This window comes from Diplotaxodon limnothrissa, linkage group LG18, assembly GCF_057381915.1.
Source record: "Diplotaxodon limnothrissa isolate DT_005_m linkage group LG18, D_limnothrissa_male_GT1.1, whole genome shotgun sequence".
NCBI classification, from domain to species: Eukaryota; Metazoa; Chordata; class Actinopteri; order Cichliformes; family Cichlidae; genus Diplotaxodon; species Diplotaxodon limnothrissa.
In genome coordinates this window covers 2,442,880-2,465,235 of record NC_140613.1, presented here as the reverse complement: position 1 = coordinate 2,465,235, position 22,356 = coordinate 2,442,880, and the positions used below count along the sequence as shown (strand labels likewise).

The window sequence follows — 22,356 nt, the reverse complement described above, 5'->3', positions numbered from 1 at the left end:
CTATATTCAGATCATAGTATGTACGGCGGGCTTGTTGGTTTCGTATCACTTGGTCAAAAACAACTGAAAGTGGGTCATTAATATTGTTTGTTTGAGTGTAACTCTGAGTGGGTGGAGGGGGCTCAGTGGAAGAAAGAGCTCTTGCATGTGAATCTGTTCTCAGTGCATCAGCACTTCCTTCCTCGTGCAGCAGATGGGCTGCGTGGGTTTCGGCGCTGCAGCCGCCACACCGTTAGCTGCGGTTTTTCACTTTAATGATATGTTGACAGTTACACGCACTGGTTAAAGAACGATTCCAGGAACTCGGTCTGATTTCAGCTGCGTCTGCAATGATCAGTGTTTTTAATCAGTGAGAGAAACAACTCACAGATGAGTTCAAAACAACTGTGATGAAATAAAAGAAGAGGTGAAAAATCCACTCAAGAGTTCGTTGGTGACCATTTACAATGAAAAAAAGTGACACATTAAAAAAACCTTGCACAATAATAACCATTGTGCACATATACAGCTGCGTATAACAATCAACACATGTCACAATTTATGCAAGACATCACATTTGTCCAACTTTTGTTTTTTAAACTAGTGCAGTCGTTTGTGTTCTTGTTTATTTAATTTAATTAATTAATACATTTTTGTGTTATTATCTTCATATGGGAGGGTTTAGAAAAAGGCCTCCTGTACATCTGTTCCTGTTATCAGATCAACAGAACATGAAACCCCCGATACAGAATCACAAAAGTCCCGTTGTTGCCTCATTCTTAGAAAAACAAAGACTTCTTCGAGCTGAAGAAAACATTTGTGCGCATTCACCAACAGTCTCTTTGTTTCCGTTCATAAATATTTAAAAACATCTTTTGCACCTTATTTACTGAAACATATTTACTTCTTCTAACATGAAGTGTCGTTAATATGACACATGCAGACAGATACAGGAAATCCTTTATATTATTATTCTTATTCTTATTATTATTATTGTTATTATTATTATTATTATTATTATTGTTATTATTATTATTATTATTATTATTATTATTGTTGTTGTTGTTATTATTATTAGTGTTGTTATTATTATTATTATTATTATTATTATTATTATTAGTGTTATTATGTAATAAGGACAGTGTGTTTTTGGTAGCACTAGTGTGTGTGTGTGTGTGTGTGTGTGTGTGTGTGTGTGTGTGTGTGTGTGTGTGTGTGTGTGTCATTCTGTCCCTAAACAAAAAAGCTTAACAATTAATTAACAATTAAAACTTATTTTTCAGCTTTGTAGAGTAAAGTCATGTTCAAGGTCAGCTTAATGATTTATAAAATACATAAATAAAAAAATAAAAATATTTACATAAAGCCTCATAACCTACAAGAAACACAGGTGCCGTAGAGTGCCAGAAAGTAGAGTGTAAAGGTTTAAAATATCATAGTTGACCTCTGACCTTCAAAGTCAATAAATTGATCTGAAGGTCAAAGTTATGATAATGGTATGTAAAGTTATTTAAAACTATGTCTCTTAATGTCATTTTTTGCACTGACAGCATATAGAGAATATTTATATATATATATATGGAGATCCTGAATTTCACATACTTTATTCCTCTGAGCTCTTCTTCAAGGTCAAATAATGTCAAACTTTCATAAAATGTCTTTCAGCTCTAGGATTAAAGCTTAAAATGCTGCTGCCTTTGTGTGTATTGGCAACATTTAGGAAGTAATACGAGCATTCTGCACCTCACATGTGGCCTGCATCCAAATGTCATGTCACATTTGACCTCTGACCTCATGTTTACATTTCACATCTGCCAGTTATGTCAAGCATTTTAATATATACCAAACAAAAAACAAAAGTAAATGTTGAGTGTGAGGTGTTGTGATCATAATTATTTCATTATTGTTTTAAAATATTTTCAAAATTGTATTTTGAAAAAAGTATCACTAAGTATTAATGAAGCACAGGTCTGGTTTTCTCTGACATACAAAACAACTCCAGGTGTCGCTGTTGACCAACTTTTCATCCACAGAATGTAAAAACCTATTCAGTCACAGTTCAGATGATTTAGGTTAAAATTTGTGTTTAAATCTTTTACATGTTTTAGTACATTTGGATCATTCATTTGACTTTTGTCTTCTTCTGATGCAGGAGTTCTGTTTGGAAATGGATATAATTTAAAACTAAAGATGTAAATGTGACAAACAAGTGTTAACATGGTTTCATAAATCACAGATTCTTTGAAGTTTTTTGAATGCATGAAAAAACTCACTCTGAATAATGTAACTATAACAATGATAAAATATGAAGCTTTATTTTTTTGTTTTAGAATACATGACCAAATTAAAAATCAAAATAAACTAGACAATAAAAATCACATTTATTTTGATCAGTGATCAGTTTATTATAGGAATTTCCATTTGATCCATAACTGTCCATATATACATTACTTTAGAATACAGTGTGCATAAAAATGCAATATAAAAGCAGAATAGAAGAGGAATGAACTACATCATAAACACAACACTGATCCAAGTGATGAATGAGATGAATTGATGAGATGTGATGGTGAGAAAAGGCGAGCAGGAAACAGTCAGTCAGCATGTGTGCAGTTGGTGGACGCTCCCTTGTTTGTGAGCATCATCAGCAGAGAGAGTCCACAGCAGTACACCAGACTCTTCACTATCAGCACTGTGTACAGCAGGCAGAGCAGCTTCACACGTTGTAGAAACTTCTGATACCAGGCAGAAACTTCTGAAACAGAAAAGAGTTAAACGTTTTGAGCTGCAGCGGGAAACCTCAGTGATATTCTTGTTTGCAGTCACCAAGCCTTCATTACCTTGTTGTGCTGGAGCCTCCACTGTGCCCCCCTCATGTTTGACGTAGCATCTGTACATGTATGTGAAGAAATCATCCCGATCAACCATCCTGATGGCAATGGTGCGTCCCGCCTCTCTGAGCTCCAGCTGCTCTCCCTCAGCAGGGGGCAGCTCCTCCGCTTCTCCGCCGTTCTTCTTCTGTCTTTTCCAGGAGAACTGGACCAGAGGAGGAAACATGGCTGAGGCCACACACAGCAGGGAGCTCTTCCCCTCCAGGTGGGCTCTGGATGCTGCTGGGTACACGCTCACCACGGGCTTCACTACCTGCTCATCTGAAGTTTGACAGCAGCAACAAGCAGCACAGACACACATTCACACAGTCAGCAGCAGCTTCCAGCACTGCACTGCATTCAGTCTGATCCTGGAAACTACATGGACTCTGATCACTAAACTACTCATCAGCACAAAGTTCACTACATACACTGGATTCAGCTTCATATCAAACACAGTCATCACCTCATGTCATCATGGCTCACATGAGGAACACTCAGCATGGTTTTAAAGTCAAATTAAATTCAGTTTAATTCGTCATGTGTTTGCTTTTTATTGTTTTATAGAATTTTAGTTCAGTCCAATTTTAAAATGTATATATTTGTCTTTATACAAGTGAAAATATATTTTTCTTATTAGTCCTGAGACACGTTTTCTGACAGAGATCCTCTTCTGTCCAATAATACAGTCATCTTTTTTCAAAACATATTGTACTGCTAATACATTTTCTTACATGTGTTTTGACCATATTTGTCTTCGTAAATATTTTTGTGTAAAAATTGGAAAAGAGCTACTGTGATTATTTTGTTTTATGTTTGTTATACATATAAAAACTGTAGCAACCATTTCTACACAATAAAAATGAAATTGTGAATTAAATGTTTTCGATAAAATGAGACATACTTTATCATATTTTAGTAATAACGTCCACAGTATATGACAAAGTATATTTAACAAAAGTATGTTTCAAAAAGTACTTTGAAAAGTCAAGTAATAATAGCTTTTTTACTGTCATGTACAAATCCACACACACCACTCATAGTCAGAAATACATCCATAACAACAATGTCATATTTTCATATCATGTCTGAATTTTCTAATCAGTATCTGTTTTAATCACTTTATTTACCAAAAGACAATTTTTGAAGTAGCTACATAAATGTTAGAATATTAAAAATGGATTTTTCTTCCTAAATGGTAAATGAACTGATTCTTTTATAGCACTTTTCTACTCTTCCGGAGTACTCAAAGTGCTGTATACATAAAGTAAAAATCTGCTAACAATATATTTCTTAATCAACATTTTTTTAATCTCAACATCAAATATGATCTTGTGTTAAAAACCAGCAGAATCACTGAGAGGATCAAATCCTAAATATTTGTAACATCACTAATATTTGCAGAAATAAAGAATAACTTTAGTTGTTCAGTGAGATTTCAACATGTTTTCAGAGATTATTGAGCTTTTCTTATGTAACAATGGCTGCAGATGAATTCTCTACTAATGATGAAAAACTAACATGTAAAGCCTGAAGCAGCACAAACTGACTTTAAACACATTTTCAGCTTCTACAATAAAACAACTGAAGGAAAATAAATGTTTGTTCTTACCTGTTACATAGAGTTTAGTTCCAGAGCCAAAGATGAGGTACCACCATCCCACTCCCACAGTGAGACAGACTGCTACAAAAACCTGTCTGCTGTTGAATTTATCAGATGTTTACAAACGAGGAAGCAGGAGCATGTTCCAGGGTGGACTGACATGATAATTGCTTAAGACGTTTTTCATAATGGACTTTGCTGTTTCTGACTTTCATCTGGTGCCATCATCAAGTCCAATTCTTTCAGTACTTTAGTTCATCATGAAATAATCATAGTTTTACCCACTAGCTCTTTGCTGGTAAATTTAGACCTTTATATGCTGGATCTATACCATCTAACTTAGTGATCCTATGTCTGCTGTCTATTTGTGCTTTTCTTGGATATTATTTTATTTTTATTTATTTATTTATTTTTTAAATCCCAAGTTGTCATTCTGATTGTCTGGCAACATCGGTGTGGCAGGCAGGATGTGAATCCAAATGCAAGACTTGGAAAACAAGAAATCAATTCAAAAATAGAGCTTTAATGCTAATTACTTACAGTAATGCAAAAAAAGACCTAAAACCAGTGAATGAACAGTGAATCCAAGCATCAGCTATCTGTTGGAATGCTACTTTGCAAGTAACCCCAGTGGGTTACGTTGTGGGACCAATGGAATCTTCCATAGTCAGTATCTAGTAGTTCAATTTTCCAACGTTCAGAGGAAGGAACCTTTATTGCTACTGGACATCGATGAGCTGCAACATAAATGGTATGGCAAGGGGGGAGCCAAGTCGAGGTTATCATCACTCCCACCCAAGATTGGGAACCAAGTACAACAGAAGGAGCATTGAGTGTGAGAGGAGCTGACCTGAAAGATAGGATCATGGTGAAACTACAAGCTTGGAACCTTCTTAACCGGTTACCAAGGCTACGTGAAGGTCTGCTAGAAGATGTGAATGCAGCACTACAGGCAATCTCTACTATGACCGTCACTGAAACCAACCATCTGAGCTCCAGCAGTCATCACGGGGATGCTTGCCTAGAGATGAAGAGCCACAGGGAGCAGTACCTATGGAGAGGGAGACTATAGGCCAAGTTCAAGGTAGCATGGAGAGACATTAGCCAACTGTTGGAGCTACAGAAAGGTACAATGAGGAAAGAAAAGGGTGCCCAAGAAGCGAAGTGCCCATACACGAGGCCTTGGAAACTGCCAGGCAAATACTCATAACCTTTGTTAGCCACTTGAAGAGGTATACCAAAGAGACAGATGGTAGTAGAATAAACCAGCTCTACTCCATGGAACCAGCCAAGGTGTACTCTCAGGGGAACAACATGAAAGTGGCCCCACCAAAGCCAGATACGGACAGACAAAGTGGTTATGGCTAACCAACCAGGCATAGTAGTGGTAGACAAGCATTGAAAGATGGCCCTAGTGATAGATGAAGCCAACTGAATGATAGCAACATCAGGAAGAAATAACAAGAGACGCTAGAGAAGTACCAAGGGCTGAAAGAAGATCTTGGGAAGATGTGACAGGTGATGGCAACACTGGTCCCAGTGGTAATCAGAACATTTGGTGCAGTGACTCCCAAGCTAGGCGAGTGAGTCCAGGAGATCCCTGCAATAACATCCAAAATCTCTGTCGAGAAGAACGCAGTCCTGGGAACAGCAAAGATATTGCACAGGACCCTCAAGCTTCTGGGCCTCTGGTAGATGACCCTAGTTTGAAGGATAAAGACCACCCACAGGGACGAGAGGAGAACTTTTCATATATACACTACGAGTCAAAGGTTTTAGAACACCCCAATGTTTCCAGTTATTTGTTGCAGTTAAAAATATTCAAGTTCAATGAATAGCTTGAACTGCCAGAGGTTGAAAAAAGGTAAAGTTACCCAAAACATTTCAGAATTATACAAAAAAGCCTTTTTAGGTAATATAAAATGGGTTAACAATTTAAAGCTGAGCGCAGCATCCGGTCCGAGCTCCCTGACCTGCACTCAATCTACAGCAGGCGGTGCTGGACCAAGGCCAGGAAGATGGTGAAGGACCTCAGCCATCCCAACAACAGACTGTTCTCTCTGCTGAGGTCAGGAAAGCGATTCCGCTCCCTGAAGACCAACACAGAGAGACTGAGGAGGAGCTTCTTCCCGCAGGCGATACGGTCTCTCAATCACACCACCACACAGTACTGACCCACACATACAGTTCTTACACACACTGGACATTCTGGACATTGTTTATACTAATTCGATTAGATGCGTGGTCATCTAATCGAATCACTTCATCACTAAATCACTTTAATCATATTTGCACTGCAAAAGACACTTACAAATGTGGATTGCACAACACTGGACATTATATTTCTTCATTTCCACTTAATACTGTACAACTGCTGTTATTGAATATATATATTTATATTTCTTCATACATTCTTATATAGTTCTATACTGTGTATTGTGTATTTTGTTGTACAGTTATTTTATTTTCAACTTTAATTTATATATTTTATCTTAATCTTTCCCAGTTAAATTTACCCTTCATTCTAATTTGTTGTTGTACAGTTATTTCATTTTTAACTTTAATTTTCATATTTATTTCCTATCTTATTCATAGCCTTTTTTTCTGTTTTTTTAGGTCACGAGCAGTTGTGTAAGCATTTCACTGCATATCGTACTGTGTATGACTGTGTATGTGACAAATAAAATTTGAATTTGAAATTTGAATTTTAAAGCTGTTCTGCAACAATGGAGGGTAATTAAGCTTTGAAAGCTGGTGTTATTAATTCCTACAAGTGTTCCAACTTTCAACCACCCCTGTCTGCATAAAAGCGATGTTGGGATACACTGTGGTACCATACACTAGTACACTGCAGAAAGTATTGTGTTGCTACAAAGGTGGTAAGAAAAAGGCAATTAATGGAAGAGAGACTGACCATCATAACACTTAAAAATGTAGGTCTTTCCTACAAAGAAATTGCAAAGAAAGTCAGTGAGAAGAGTTTCTTTCACCATCAAAAGGTGCGCAGAAAGTGGGGCAAACTCTGACTGGAAAAGGTCTGGCAGACCCACAGCCACAACTGAATCAGAGGACAAGTTTCTGAGAGTTAACAGCTTTTGTGATAGGCAGCTCACAGGACAACAGCTTCAAGCGCAGTCGTAGTAAGCAAGTCTCAGTTTCAACTATGAAGAGAAGACTTAAATCAGAATCAGAATCAGAATACTTTATTGATCCCTGGGGGAAATTATTTTTTGTTACAGTGCTCCATTTTAAACCAACATTAAGACAAGACAGACAATACGCTAAGAATAGTACAATATATACATATATATACATACATACATACATAAGTCACTTATAAATAAATATTTGGAAAAGAAACATGTGTAGCTGTAGCAGCAAACAGTGTGTTAAGTGGATGCGTTGTACAGGGAGATGGCCACAGGCAGGAAAGATTTCCTGTGTCGTTCAGTGGTGCTTTTCGGTAATCTCAGTCTCTCACTGAACGAGCTCCTGTGACTGACCAACATGTCATGGAGTGGGTGGGAGGTGTTATCCAACATTGTCTTTATCTTGGACAGCATCCGCCTCTCCGACACCACCTTGAGGGAGTCCAGCTCCATCCCCACAACATTGCTGGCCTTACGGATCAGTTTATTAAGTCTGTTGGCATCTGCGACCCTCAGCCTGCTCCCCCAGCATGCAACAGCATAGAGGATCGCACTGGCCACCACAGACTCATAGAAAATCCTCAGCATTTTCTGGCAGATGTTGAAGGACCTCAGTCGCCTCAAAAAATAGAGACGACTCTGGCCCTTCCTGTAAAGTGCTGTGGTGTTTTTAGCCCAGTCCAGTTTATTGTCAATGTGAACTCCAAGGTATTTATAGTCCTCCACAATGTCAACACTGACCCCCTGGATTGAAACAGGGGTCAAGTGTTTCCTGGTCTTCCTGAAGTCCACGATCAGTTCCTTGGTCTTTGCCACGTTGAGCTGCAGATGATTCTGCTCACACCACGTGACAAAGGAGTCGACCACAGCCCGGTACTCTGTCTCATCATCCCTGCTGATGCATCCAACCACCGCAGAGTCATCAGAAAACTTCTGAAGATGGAGGTCTCTGTGCAGTGGCTGAAGTCTGTGGTGTAGAGGGTGAAGAGGAAGGGGGAGAGGACAGTCCCCTGTGGTGCCCCTGTGTTGCTAATCACCTTGTCAGACACACACTGTGGGAGACGTACATATTGTGGTCTTCCTGTCAGGTAATCAACAATCCAGGACACCAGAGAAGCATCCACCTGCATCGCTGCTAACTTATCACCCAGGAGGGTCGGCCTGATGGTGTTGAAAGCACTGGAAAAGTCAAAAAACATGACCCTCACAGTGCTCGCCGGCTGGTCCAGATGGGTGTAGACACGATTGAGCAGGTAGATGATGGCGTCCTCTGTTCCGAGACGAGGCTGATAAGCGAACTGAAGGGGATCCAGATGTGGTCTTACTATGGGTCGCAGCTGGTCCAGGATGAGCCTTTCCAGGGTCTTCATGATGTGGGAGGTCAGTGCCACGGGCCTGTAATCCTGGGGGCCACTGGGACGAGGCGTCTTTGGTACAGGGACGAGGCATGATGTCTTCCACATCACCGGGACCCTCTGCAGACTCAGACTCAGCATAAACAGTTTATGAAAGACTCCACACAGCTGGGGGGCACAGGTCTTGAGGACAAGGGGACTCACTCCGTCTGGTCCAGCAGACTTGCCTGAGTGAAGTCTCCTCATTTGCATCTCAACCTGGTATTGAGTGAAGGTGATGGGTGGGGGAGGGGTGTCAGGAATCTCACAGGAGGCAACATGTGAAGAGAGAGGCTGGCACAGTGGTGTGGCTCTGGATTCCAGGCTGACTGCAGGTGAGGTTGTGGGGGTGGGAGCATTAAAGCTGCAGGTTTGACAGGACGAGTTGCAGCAAGAAAGCTATTGCTTGGGGGTCCGAACAAGACAAAGAGACTTCCCTGGGCCATGAAACACCACCATTGGACTACTGAAGATGGAAGAAGGTATTATCGACCGATGAATCAAATTTCAGAATAGAATAGAATAGCCTTTATTGTCATTGTACAGAGTACAATGAAATTGGAGTGCCACTCCCTTGGTGCAAGTTTCAATAATAAATATAAATGTAAAATATAAAAAGTATAAAAAAACAATTGTAAGTACAATAGTAAGTACGATATATACAGGATAGCAGCATTAATATAATGACAGTATGAATAGCAGCATAATATAATGGCAGTGACGGTATGGAATAGCTAAGCAGGTTCAGTTGTTTTTGTGCTTATTTACTACGGTGATAGCTCTGGGACAGAAGCTATCCCTGAATCTGTTTGTCCTGGTTTTATGTGACCTGTACCGTCGGCCTGACGGTAATAGTTCAAACAGTTGGTTGCTGGGGTGAGAGTGGTCCTTGATGATATTGCCAGCTCTGCTGAGGTACCGAGAGTTTGCAGTGACACAAATATACAGTCACCCCCCCCCCCCAAAAAAAAAAAAAAAAAAACACCTTCGATGCTTACTTTGACGTGATGCTGTCAGGTGGGTCTGTGTCCAGCACCAGGGTTCGGCTGCAGGACTGTATGGTTATTGTCTACATCAGCTCTCTCCCGTACCCTATACCCCCCACCCATCTTTTTTTTTTTTTTTGTGTATTTTGTAAGGTGTGAAGATTCATGTGCTTCATTGTGCTGAGCATTTTTGTTTTTCTGTTTTCAAACTGCTTTCCCATTAGGAGATCAGTCTGGGTGGAGTTCTTTTTTTCCCTCCTCTTCCCTCATATATTGTGTATTTCATTGTTTTTCTTACCACCCTGCCGCTCTCTGACCTGTCTTACCAACATCACATTTGTGCAATATGTACAGTCGAAAAGGGTCCTATTTCACTGAATGTACGTGTAACATTGCTAGTGACAATTAAATGGTTCAATCAGTCATGGAGGAGGAAGTGTAATGGTCTGGGGCTGCTTTGCTGGATCCCTGGTCAATGACTCGTACAGAGTGAGAGGCACCCTCAACCAAAATGGCTACAACAGCATTCATGTGCTTCCCTTTACTTCTTGTCAGGTTGCCTGCGTTACTTTGGCGTCTTTCCTGTATGTCATTCCCTCCGTGTCTCAGGTTTTCTAGGTTCAGGTTAGTTTTCTCTTTTCCACCTGTTTATTGTGTTTCATCAGCCGAAATAAACGCTTGTTTTCTGTTTAACCATTCCCCTGCATCTGTGTCTGGGGTCCACTCCTCTCTCTCTCCACATGATTTGCGTCTGCAAACCTACCAGCCGAGTTCCTTCAAAAACTGTGTACAAGTGTACCTTGAAGAATCATGATGTTTTGAAGGCAACGGGTGGTCATACAAAATATTGAATTGATTTAGGTTTCTCTTTTGTTAATTCACTGCATATTAAATCATAAAATTAATGATTAACACTTCCATTTTTGAAAGCATTCTTTGTTTACAGCATTTTTCTCACCTGCCTAAAACATTTGCACAGTACTCTTTGTCTAAAAGTAATTTTAAAAAAATGAGACAGAAACACAGGTTTATTTTTAATCAATTTGCTCTCTCTGCTGATATGAGTGAATGGAGCTTGATCTCTGTTTTTCACACTTTTTCTCAGTCGTCATATATATAAAATATTTGTTTAAGTGATTGAATGGTCTATACTGGCCTTGAAAATCCACAACAAAATATTGCAATATAATAATGAGAGAAAGGGTGTTGTCCCTCTCTGGGTCATTACCTTATCATTGTGTGTCCGAGGGATCCCAGGGGCTATGTTGCTTTGTGCCCCCAGGTAGGCTCCATAGCAAATTGGTCCTGGGTGAGGGACGAAGGAGCAATTAAAAACTCCCTATGAGCAGAAGATCGAGGGAACCATTCACTCTGCCCAGGATAGGGTTACCAGGGCCCTACCCTGGACCCAGGCCAGAGAGGGTGCCCCGCCCTGGTGGCCTGTTTACCACCATAGGGTAGCTGACGAATACCAAACACTCACTTAGATCAAAATAGTCCTTCCCCACTCAAGGATTGCCTCCTGGTGATCTATCAGACTGGGAACAGAACAATGGACTGGAGAGGATGGGCTTGATCTGTGAGACATGGAATGAGGTTGAGGGATGATGGGAGCTTTAGCCTCATGATGAAGGGGGCCACTGACAGATTCTATTTTAAAGCAACCAATGAAGCAAGTTTGTGAGATTGTGACTTTAATGGAATATCCTTGGCAGCAAGCCACACCTTTTGACTGGGTTCATACTTGGGAGCAGGTGTCTTACATGATTGGCATAGTGGCGCTGCTGGTCCATGGTACACAGCAATGCTTTCTGGGTTCAAATCCAAACCCGTTGAGTGCACTGCATGTGGTGTTGAATGGTAGCAAATGCCAGGCCAAACTTGTTCTCAGCAAACAGTGGCGGTTGGTATCCTAGTGTTAGTTCAAAATGGGAAAGGCCTGTAGCGGAAGAGGTGATAACGTTATGTTCATACTCAATCCAAGGGAATTGTGAGGACAAGGTGGCTGGGTTGTGAGAGGTAATGCAGTTTCTAGTTCTTGATTAAAACTTTCAGTCTGACCATTTGTTTGGGGGTGAAAACCAGAGCTTAAACTGACGTTGTTGTTTAGTAAGGTGCAGAAGGCTCTCCAGGTCTCTGAGGTCAACTGTGGATCCTGGTCTGGTCTGAAACTACCTCCTGTGGGTACCCATGAAGCCTAAAAACAGGCAGCAGTGGGCAGTTTTTCAAAGATGATCAAGTGAACGGATTTGGACAATCTGTCAACTATGGAGAGAATTACTGTTTCTTCTGGAGGATGGTGATAAACCAGTGACAAATTTTAAGCCGATGTGTGACCATGGTCTGTGAGGGGTGGCTAGTGGTTGGCGAAAGCCAGATGACTGTTGAGTGTTGGATTTACTATGAGCGCAGATGCAGTCCCTGACATCCCTTTCCGATATGTTAAATTCAATTCAATTTTGTTTCTACACTGCCTCTGCCCCAGCAGAACCATTCTTAGGGAGGGACAGCCATCTGCCACAAATAGTATGGGAGGAAGGGAGGAGGACAGGACAAAAAGGCAATTTGTTATTCCCTATCCACAAACATTTTCAACCTGATATTGCCATGCCATACTTTTGTGGCAAACTCAGGTTTTAGTATCTTACGCAACGATACTGTCACGGATTGCCGGGGCAAGCCGTGTGGAATGTAGGAAGGACCCAAAAGGCAGCAGCTCTGGTGCAGGTGAGTGTTTATTTACAGTGGTGGGTAAGTACAAACAGCGGTGGCGACAAAACATGAAACTGGAACCTAAACTGGGTAAACTAAGAAGACAAACCAGAACGAGGATGCAGGGAGGTCCGGAGAAATACATATGGGAAGACGCAGGGAGACCAAGGGGAAACAACACAGACGAACCAGCAATTACTAAGACAGAAAATACAACTTAAATACACTCAGAGAACACAGGGAGATTACACACAGGTGGGAAACACAGCTGGGAGCGATTAACATGACGAGACTAGGGAGGCAAACTGAAAACACTCACATAAGACGCAGACCTTCACAATAAAACAGGAACACACGGGCAGAACAGAGTAAACACTAAACAAAGGAAGAACAGAACCAAAATCGAAGAGAAAACACAAAATGCTGGGTCAAAAGGACCCAGGATCATGACAAATACATTGACATATGGGCTGAAGGAATAATGGGTTGAACATTCAAATATCTAAAGAGTACACGGCATGTACTCTTTAGATAGCATATTCTTAATCTAGAAGTGATTTTAAAGTTCATGTATGTTTCTTACATGCAAACAACAACCAGCCAGTATAACTGTACAATACTTTACATCACTATATATCTGATGGAAAAAGATGTGACAAAATTCTGAAAAGGAAAAAAAAAAAGGTCCCTGAGCTCAGTATGTTTGTGACTCTGAGATGGAGGTGAAACATGTGAAGCTGGGCTGTGGTTTACTGCTCTCTTCCTGTCACAGACACTGTTTGACATCTGTTCATCTGTTGGTTTTTGTTCAGGCTGCAGGGATCATTTCTCACTGTGGGGATCTCTCTTCCAACAGTTACAGTAGTAGGTGGCTGAATGATCGAGTTTAACTTTCTTTATCTTCAACTCACAGCTGTTCTGTTTTTTCTCAGCTGAAAAGTCATCTTTCTGAGGATGACCGTAACCTGAGTAAACAGAACCACTGCTCTTATCAATATAAAGAATCACTCTGAATGTTTCTTTTTCTTTCTTCTGGTACCAGAATATCGGGTCATAATCACACTTATTAATCCCTCCACAGCTGAAGGAGACACTTTGTCCAACTCTCCTGGTCAATGTTAAATCGTCCTGAATCAGCTGTTCTGCTGCCATGGTAACCAGTGCTGTAGAGACACAGACAGATAGATGAAGGTTAGTGTGACAGTGTTTGTTACAGGTTGACTTTGTTGGCTCCTGATTGGCTGGAAACACTCACCTGAACACAGACAGCACAGAGCAGCAGCTGGGAGGAAAAGCATTTTGTGCAGTGGTGTTTCCTCTGGTGAACCTGGGGAGAAGTGGCGCTCTGATGCAGCTGAGGCCAAACAAGGACGAGCTGTGAGATCAGACGAGGGCCACGTGGTTTCTAACAGGTCCTCAAAGCTCCCATCAGCCCCTGCGGCCCACAGATAAGACTGCTGCTGCTGATTGACAGCTCAGCTGAAGCTGCTGTGGTTTCATCGTCTTCATTTCAATCTGACAGCAGATCCAAAAATCTGGGTCACATGATGCACAAACACTCAGAAACATTCATGTTGCTGTGAATTTACTAACACACACTGTTATCTGTGGTTTAACAGCTGTGATGAAAACACTAAACTACAAATCCTCACAGCTCCTCAGCTCTGATTGACTCTTCAATGTGTTTCACTTCATTCAATAATGGAACTGGATTTCTATTGACTTTCATTCTTTTCCCACTCTGTCTGATAACATCCTGGATTTTGTTTGTCATGTTTTTCTTCATCATGTTTCCACTGAGTGGAATATTCAAAGCACAGACTTCATCAAATCTTCTGCTGCATCATTTTATACACATTTCCCCCAAATTCACTCGGACATGTTTGTATCTTTGAAACTTTGTGATCTGCTCTCACATTTTAAATAAAGTTCTGCTTTGAATGAGGACTTTGTAAAAACCAAGTCGGCAGAGATTCTTGGAAACACAGTCGACTGCAGCTTTTTGTCACTTCCACATGCATCCTCCTGCTCTCCTCCACTTCCAGGTGAAGTGAAATTCAGCTCAGACCGGGTTCAGTTCTTTTTTATAAAACTTGTTGAATATGTTCAGTTTTTCATTGTTTTTTGAAACAAAATCAATAAGTAATATTCACAGCATCTCAATTTTAATTGTTAGGTTTTATTGACGACAGTTTGAATTCACAGGAAATACACAAACACAATATCGGCCTCAGATGTTCATCACTTACAAATATTTGATTTAGTTGTAAAATCATAATATACTTCAAACATTTTCAAATAGGTAAAAAGGAAACACAATGAAAGTAACATAGAGAAACATGAATGTGTAGAAACAGGCAGGTGTAGGTCTGCTGCAGGTTCACATCTGTGTCCTCTGATCATTTCATTTGTGTGTTCATCATCTTTATACAAACAAAGAGCAGAAGAAGCTACTTTGAAGCTACAGCTGATAGAAAAATGATCACATAGAGATTTGATTTTTCACAATGATGGATGTGTTTAATTCCCCCAAATACAAATTTGAACTGTTAGTGACAAGAAATATGATATTTATTCATATTTTTGTTACAAATATATATTTTTAAAAATGCTTTAAAATTATATATATTTTTATAAACTGTTTAATTGATGATCATCAATTCTAATATCTATAAACAGTAATAAAAACAGGGCTGTGTTTCACGTCAGCTTCATTTATTTGTACCCATGGTTAGATTTCATCTGCAGCAGGCAGTCATCCACCTTTACACACACATTTACACAACAGTACAAAAGTACTTTTTGATTCCTGAAAGAGAAATAAGACAAATGTTGCCTTTGTATCATCTCTGATATGGAAGGGATCATTTGAAGATGTGAGTGAAGGACACAAATATTTGGATCTGGTGTTGTTCTACATTTTAGGACTAAAAGACAGAAGGAAGAAAGTGAAAGTGACTGTGCGAGGCGTTGAAGTCATGAAGTCAAGTGGAGGCCGCTGACTGCTGTTACTTTCTGCTGTACAGGTTCAACAGGGACTCACAGTCAGCCTGCTAGAACATTTGGATGAAGAGAAAAAGGAGGAAAAAGACTTTGAGGGACAAATCCAATAAGATCAGCATGTTTTGAATGTGGGAATACAACAGTTTCCTCCACCATGACACACACTGGAGCCTCTTTTTGCTCACAGCTTCACTGTTTGTCTCAAAGTTCAGTTTGGAGGCCAAAATTGTTGCAACACATTTGTAAGTTTGCACTAATTTCACTGTGTGACCCTTAATGGATGTAATGAAAGAATCAGTCAGTGAAATATGAAGCTGTGCTGTAAGTTTGGAGGAGAAAAGTGTCTGAGTGACTTTAATGAGGTGAACACATGAATACAGAGCACTGACTGACACGTACACACTCCTTTAATGAGTCGCACACATTTTTGTGACTTCATGAAATGTCAAAAATGACACAACACACAACAAGCTGCGAGCACATTATTGTGTGTTTGCTGTTTGTGTGCTTTGTTTGCTGTTATGATAGCAGGCATACAGCCATGTTCTCAATGTCTCAGCTATCATTGATTATTGCTGCTCTTCCTCTTCTATTAGGCACTTCAACTCAATGAATGACACACAGAAAGATTTCATGACTGTGTTCTTCACAATAAGGAGAATATGTTATCTGCATCTGAATGACTCATGTTGCCTTGTTTCTACTTTGTTTGCATATTTCTGCTTGTTGGAAAGGATTTTCTGAATCATTCAGTAGTTTTTGTAATAATAACGACATTTAGCAAGACTTCAAAATGATTCTCCAACATTTGCTGTTCAGACTTGATCTGTTCTTACGTGTGTGATATCCAGAATGAAAAACTCAGCTCAGGTAATAAAATGGGAGCTGAGCAGACTGCAGGGGCTTCATGGTCTCTCCTTTGATTCCATTAAAGTTCATTTGTCAGCTCTGAGTTGAGGATTTGAGCTGTTTCTCTCACAGGTGAAGAACACAGATCCTTCCTGGAATCATTCTTGAAGCAGAGTTCCTGCTTGTAACTGTCATTGTGTTATTAAAGTGAAAGCCACAGCTAACGGTGTGGAGGCTGCAGAGCAGAAACCCACACAGCCCGTCTGCTGCAGGAGAGCAAGTTTGGATACAGTCAGTTTGTGCTTCACTCACACGGGTTGTTGTTGATCACACAATGAAAGTAGAATCAAACTCTTCATCTTCAAATCTTTATTGTTCACACAAACACAACTACACTGTTTGACATTTGAAAATCAAACAAAAACTTGTGATAAAAATATTCCTGATGGTTTTTGTTACTACAATAAAAGTCACAATAAGCACAAAAAGAATTCTAACTCAGAGCAACAATACATGTAAAGATGTATTTATTTCAGACGATCTTCTAACTGTTGAAGAAAAAGGCAAAATAAGCTCAACACATCATAACTAACATTTGTGATCAAAGTGATGAATGAGATGAATTGATGAGATGTGATGGTGAGAAAAGGCGAGCAGGAAACAGTCAGTCAGCATGTGTGCAGTTGGTGGACGCTCCCTTGTTTGTGAGCATCATCAGCAGAGAGAGTCCACAGCAGTACACCAGACTCTTCACTATCAGCACTGTGTACAGCAGGCAGAGCAGCTTCACCCTGCACTGAGACTGGAAGGACACTGAAGGACAGACAGACACAAAGAGACAGACAGACAGTCGGGTTATTCCTCTCAGATCAAGGAGAAAAAGTCCAAATAGAAACAGTCACAGCTTCTTCTTCAAGTGGATGAATTGATGTAGTGTTTGTGTCCACTTGGGGGCAGAAGAACTCCACAAGCAGCTAACAAACTGATCTCTGACATATTATGGTCTGTCTGCTGTTTGGTGCTGAGCAGCTAGTGTACAGTGGCTTTATCAGAGCTTGTTGGATGAAGATTTGATCAATTAGTGCAACTTTAAGAGCCTAAACTTGTTCCAGCTGCCTCATTGGACATTGGAGCTGTCCATGCAGAGAGGCAGCAGGTGATCTTACAGTCAGCTGGCTGCAGAGCTGGCAGGTCTGCTGGCTCTCTCTCTGGAGAACAGGAGGCTGCTGGAGCTGGAAGCTCTGAAACAGAAAAGGAGTCAAATGTTTGGAGCTGCAGTGAGAAATGTCAGTCCTCTGCTGCTCTGCTCTCTTTGACAGCATCTCCACATGAAGCTGAATCACTGCTGAACACAGTCACCAAGCCTTCATTACCTTGTTGTGTTCGGGCCTCCACTGTGCCCCCCTCGTGCTTCACCCAGCAGCTGTATTTATATGTGTCAGAATGGCTCCCATCAACCATCCTGATGGCAATGGTGCGTCCCGCCTCTCTGAGCTCCAGCTGCTCTCCCTCAGCAGGGGGCAGCTCCTCCGCTTCTCCGCCGTTCTTCTTCTGTCTTTTCCAGGAGAACTGGACCAGAGGAGGAAACATGGCTGAGGCCACACACAGCAGGGAGCTGTTCCCCTCCAGGTGGGCTCTGGATGCTGCTGGGTACACGCTCACCACGGGCTTCACTACCTGCTCATCTGAAGTTTGACAGCAGCAACAAGCAGCACAGACACACATTCACACAGTCAGCAGCAGCTTCCAGCACTGCACTGCATTCAGTCTGATCCTGGAAACTACATGGACTCTGATCACTAAACTACTCATCAGCACAAAGTTCACTACATACACTGGATTCAGCTTCATATCAAACACAGTCATCACCTCATGTCATCATGGCTCACATGAGGAACACTCAGCATGGTTTTACATCATGAAATAAAATGTATTTCTCCTTTATCTTCTTGGTTTTTAAAATTTAAGTTATAACAAATTTAAATATATATATATATATATTTGCCTTCATATAATTTTTAAAATATATTTCCAATCTGAAACACATTTCTACAGAGTTGATCTTCTCCCAACAAATCATGATGTAAATTTTAAATAGTTTTTAAAGACATGTTTTATATTTGTTACAATAACTAACATTCTTCTTTCACAGAGTTTAAAATTCTTAAATCTTTTACTGCAATAATTTGATCGGCTTTAATTTTATTATTTGGTTTGATTGTTATTTTCTTTCATATGTAAATGAATTATTACATAAATTTAAATGCAATTTAGCTGAAATTTGAGAGATAATTAAATCCTTTTTTTTGGCCATTTGATTTAATTTATTATTATTTTTAATTAAAAAATTACATTTTGTGAATGATTGTGTATTTACTTTCACATATTTTTCAAAGAAGTATTTACATATAACATTTTTGAACTTTCATCATTATTTGTCATTTTGACTCATAAAACCTGACTAACAATTTCATATTTTATCCAGTATTTTTCATCACATTTTAGACGTTTAATATTTCATGATCAGTATCTATGACAATTAATAAAATAATGTTTTTCCAAAAATGACTCTTTGGACCAACATGCTATATCGTTCACTATTAAAAACATATCTACATTTTCTTCTTAGCAAAATTCATATTTACAAATCTGTTACTGTATTAATTTTAACATCAAATATGATCTTGTGTTAAAAACCAGCAGAATCACTGAGAGGATCAAATCCTAAATATTTGTAACATCACTAATATTTGCAGAAATAAAGAATAACTTTAGTTGTTCAGTGAGATTTCAACATGTTTTCAGAGATTATTGAGCTTTTCTTATGTAACAATGGCTGCAGATGAATTCTCTACTAATGATGAAAAACTAACATGTAAAGCCTGAAGCAGCACAAACTGACTTTAAACACATTTTCAGCTTCTACAATAAAACAACTGAAGGAAAATAAATGTTTGTTCTTACCTGTTACAGACAGTTTAGTTCCAGAGCCAAAGATGGGGTACCACCATCCTGTTCCTCCCACAGTGAGACAGACTGCTACAAAAACCTGTCTGCTGTTGAACGTGTCAGCTGAGGTGAATGAGTCCAAATGAGGAAGCAGGATCATATTTCAGCTCCATGATGTGTTTCTCTAATGTTCATATCAACATGACTGTCTCTTCTTCTCTTTTCTTTTAGCCACACTAGCAGCACGGCTCTGATGTTAATGTCAGTCTGTTGGTCAGTCCACTACTTTAGTCCACATGAAAATAGAAAATCACTATATAAGCACCAGTCCATTTATCCCATCAATGATGCACCACTACAATGAAACATGCTGCTGATAGGATCATGGTTTGGCCCATCTGGCTCACCATCATTAATCACACAATGAGTTTTGAATTCTAGCAGCAAATTGTAAAGAAAACTATCAGAACATCTGTCTGTGAACTGAATCTCAGGAGAAAGTGGGCCATGCAGCACCACAATGACAAGAAAGGAAAGATCGATTGTGGGTAGGCAGCAGAGGATCAGGGGACCATAACACCATCTTACACAGTTAATAACTAATGAGCTCATTGACTAATCTGAAACATCACTTTGATTTTTCTAACAGCTTCATTGGAATTTCAGCTCACAGTGGATCTGCAACATGAGCAGCTGAAGACCTTCAAGAGCTGAACTTGAGGTTTAAACACACAGTTGTACAGAAACTGTGGCAAAATGGTTTAAGGGCAACAACATGCAGTTATCAGAGTGACCGTCACAAATCTGATCTCAGCTCAATAAAAAAACAAAAAGTTTCTGATGGAAGAAATGAGACAGAGAGGCTGAAGTCTCCTTCACTTTCCCCTGTCATCACATCTTTGAGGGGGTAAAAGGATTTAACATCCAGCCTCATGTGTTAGATCCAGATTTGTGGCATCACTGTAAGAAAAGAGCTTTTTCCCCATGTGCTCATAGTAAATCATCTTTATTTCTATTCACAGTTATAATCAAAGTATGATCCTGATCAATATGTTAAATAATAAATGTAGTAAGTAAAATAACTGTTGATCTTCTGTAAACACAGTGACGACCTGCCAGAGGGAGGAGAGGTGGGGTGAGTGAGCACTTATCAGAGCATAAATTGGAGCCTCAGAGATGTTCAGGTTCTGTTTCCAGCAGTCCTGTGAGCAGTTCAGATGATCGGATACCAGAAATTCACCTTTGGAAATTCTGGCAGAGACACCAGAGACATCAAGCAGCTGCCCAGACAATGGACTTACAAATTCAACATGGGTTGGCCTCCACCTCTGTGGAAAGTGTGGGGCGGCCAATCAGCTCTGGGGATGGATCCTTGGTCACCTCACGACAGCCTTCGTCTCCCGGTCGGCTTAGCGTCTTGCTGGCTGATCATAGCGACCTGCTCCGTAAAAATGTTTTGTATGTAAAAGATTTTAATGAATGGTTCAGTATTAGTGCAAATGTTCTCACTGTAACTGAAACACTTTAGAAGATTTTAATGATCACAAAAACCAGATGTTGGTGGTGATATGATAATAAAGATAATAACACTCACCTTTCTCTGTGGATGTCCAACCAGGGTAACACACAACAATCCCAGCATGTGGGAACATCATCTGTGGGATGTTCTCCTTAAAAATCTCTGTGTTGATGAGCTGAATAATGTGGACACTTGAATTGAGAAAGAACACAACAGTCAGTCGTCTTTGTCAGGTATGGAGGAAGGAAGGCAGCAGAAGTCTTGGCAGAAGAGAATATCCAAGCTAATGGACATCATCCCAGTGGCTCCTGGTGTTGTTAACAGAAAATACAAAGTTACTGTCACATAAAATATAAGTTTAGAGAAAGTTCAGAGAATTAGATCCACACCTCTTCTAGTGTCACAGTTACACATCCTCATCTTTCAGAACAAGAACTCAGCCTTCAAGGTGGATTTGAAACTGTTGCATTTAATGACACAGATCATATTTAAAATACACATACAGGTAAATTTATAACAGAAAGTTTAACCTCCACAAAAAAATTCAAAATAAATGACCAAGACTGTGACAAATAAATCAGCACAGCATAGAAAGTTAGCTGTTAATATGAGAGCCTCAATTTTAATCTGTTAACTACATGTTAACATGTTGCAGCTCCAGCATTTTTTGATTTATCAATTAAACTATTAAAATTAATCTTACAGTAATGAGTCTGTGTCCTTTACGAACTATTAGTTTATTAGATTTATATTTCCTGGAGTGTTATTCCCAGGAAAGATTAGGATGTCAGCCTCTCTGACTTTGTCTCTGATGAACTCATTTCTAATCTTGTCCAGTGAAAGTCTGAACATCTTCCGTTCGGCCTCCTGTCTTTTTATCAGAGCCACAGGATCCAAACCAGACATCACAGCAGCTCTCACCAACATCCTGTAAACCTTCCTTTCACTCTGCTGCTGTCCTTCTGTCACAAATCACCTGACAGTCATTTAAAGTTAGCAGCACAGTGTGGCTGTGACAATGCTGCTCAAAGTTTCCTAAATTACATTCCAAGTTATATACTGCTCAACAACATAAAGGGAACACATGGAGTTACATTGTGTTGTTTAAGGGTTCCCTTTATTTGTTGAGCAGCATATATTAAGATCATTTAAGCAGATTACTGTGAAGGACTTTAATGGTTTGCTGATGGATTCGCCTCCATCTCCTGTGTTCTTGCTGTCAGGTGGATCCTTGTGATCCTGTAAACAGTGATGCACCTGAGAGTCACAGACAGACATGTGGGACACAGACAGACCTCTTCCACAGCAGATGTCTTTAGTTCACAGGAGGAAAAATACAGGTG

The 22,356-nt window shown here is 39.9% G+C and overlaps 2 protein-coding genes across 2 annotated transcripts; both read right to left on the bottom strand.

The window, feature by feature from the left end:
* Positions 1-2,554: 2,554 nt before the first annotated feature.
* Positions 2,555-13,991, bottom strand: LOC146612786 (immunoglobulin lambda-1 light chain-like). Its single transcript, XM_085377502.1, has 5 exons — positions 13,949-13,991; positions 13,527-13,856; positions 4,462-4,512; positions 2,820-3,131; positions 2,555-2,734 (listed from the first exon to the last, which is right to left on the bottom strand). Exons 1-5 carry the CDS (start codon positions 13,989-13,991, stop codon positions 2,574-2,576), a joined length of 897 nt encoding a protein of 298 aa, XP_085233628.1. The 3' UTR covers positions 2,555-2,573.
* A 3,172-nt stretch (positions 13,992-17,163) lies between these two features.
* Positions 17,164-19,654, bottom strand: LOC146612785 (uncharacterized). Its single transcript, XM_085377507.1, has 4 exons — positions 19,510-19,654; positions 17,919-18,230; positions 17,712-17,786; positions 17,164-17,358 (listed from the first exon to the last, which is right to left on the bottom strand). The coding sequence occupies exons 1-4, from the start codon at positions 19,652-19,654 to the stop codon at positions 17,210-17,212; spliced, it is 681 nt and encodes a 226-aa protein (XP_085233633.1). The 3' UTR covers positions 17,164-17,209.
* Between the last annotated feature and the right edge of the window lie 2,702 nt (positions 19,655-22,356).

Bases quoted from the DNA above. Each gene is read 5' to 3' on its own strand.
- LOC146612786 (XM_085377502.1), bottom strand. From the start codon at position 13,991: ATGCTTTTCCTCCCAGCTGCTGCTCTGTGCTGTCTGTGTTCAG. The intron at 4,513-13,526 runs GTGAGAAATGAT...TCACTGTGGGAG, and splicing joins TTGGAAGAGAGATCCCCACA to TGGGATGGTGGTACCTCATC. The intron at 3,132-4,461 runs GTAAGAACAAAC...GTCAAACTTCAG, and splicing joins AACTAAACTCTATGTAACAG to ATGAGCAGGTAGTGAAGCCC.
- LOC146612785 (XM_085377507.1), bottom strand. From the start codon at position 19,654: ATGATCCTGCTTCCTCATTTGGACTCATTCACCTCAGCTGACACGTTC. The intron at 18,231-19,509 runs GTAAGAACAAAC...GTCAAACTTCAG, and splicing joins AACTAAACTGTCTGTAACAG to ATGAGCAGGTAGTGAAGCCC. The intron at 17,359-17,711 runs GTAAGATCACCT...TCTGTCCTTCAG, and splicing joins AGCTCTGCAGCCAGCTGACT to TGTCCTTCCAGTCTCAGTGC.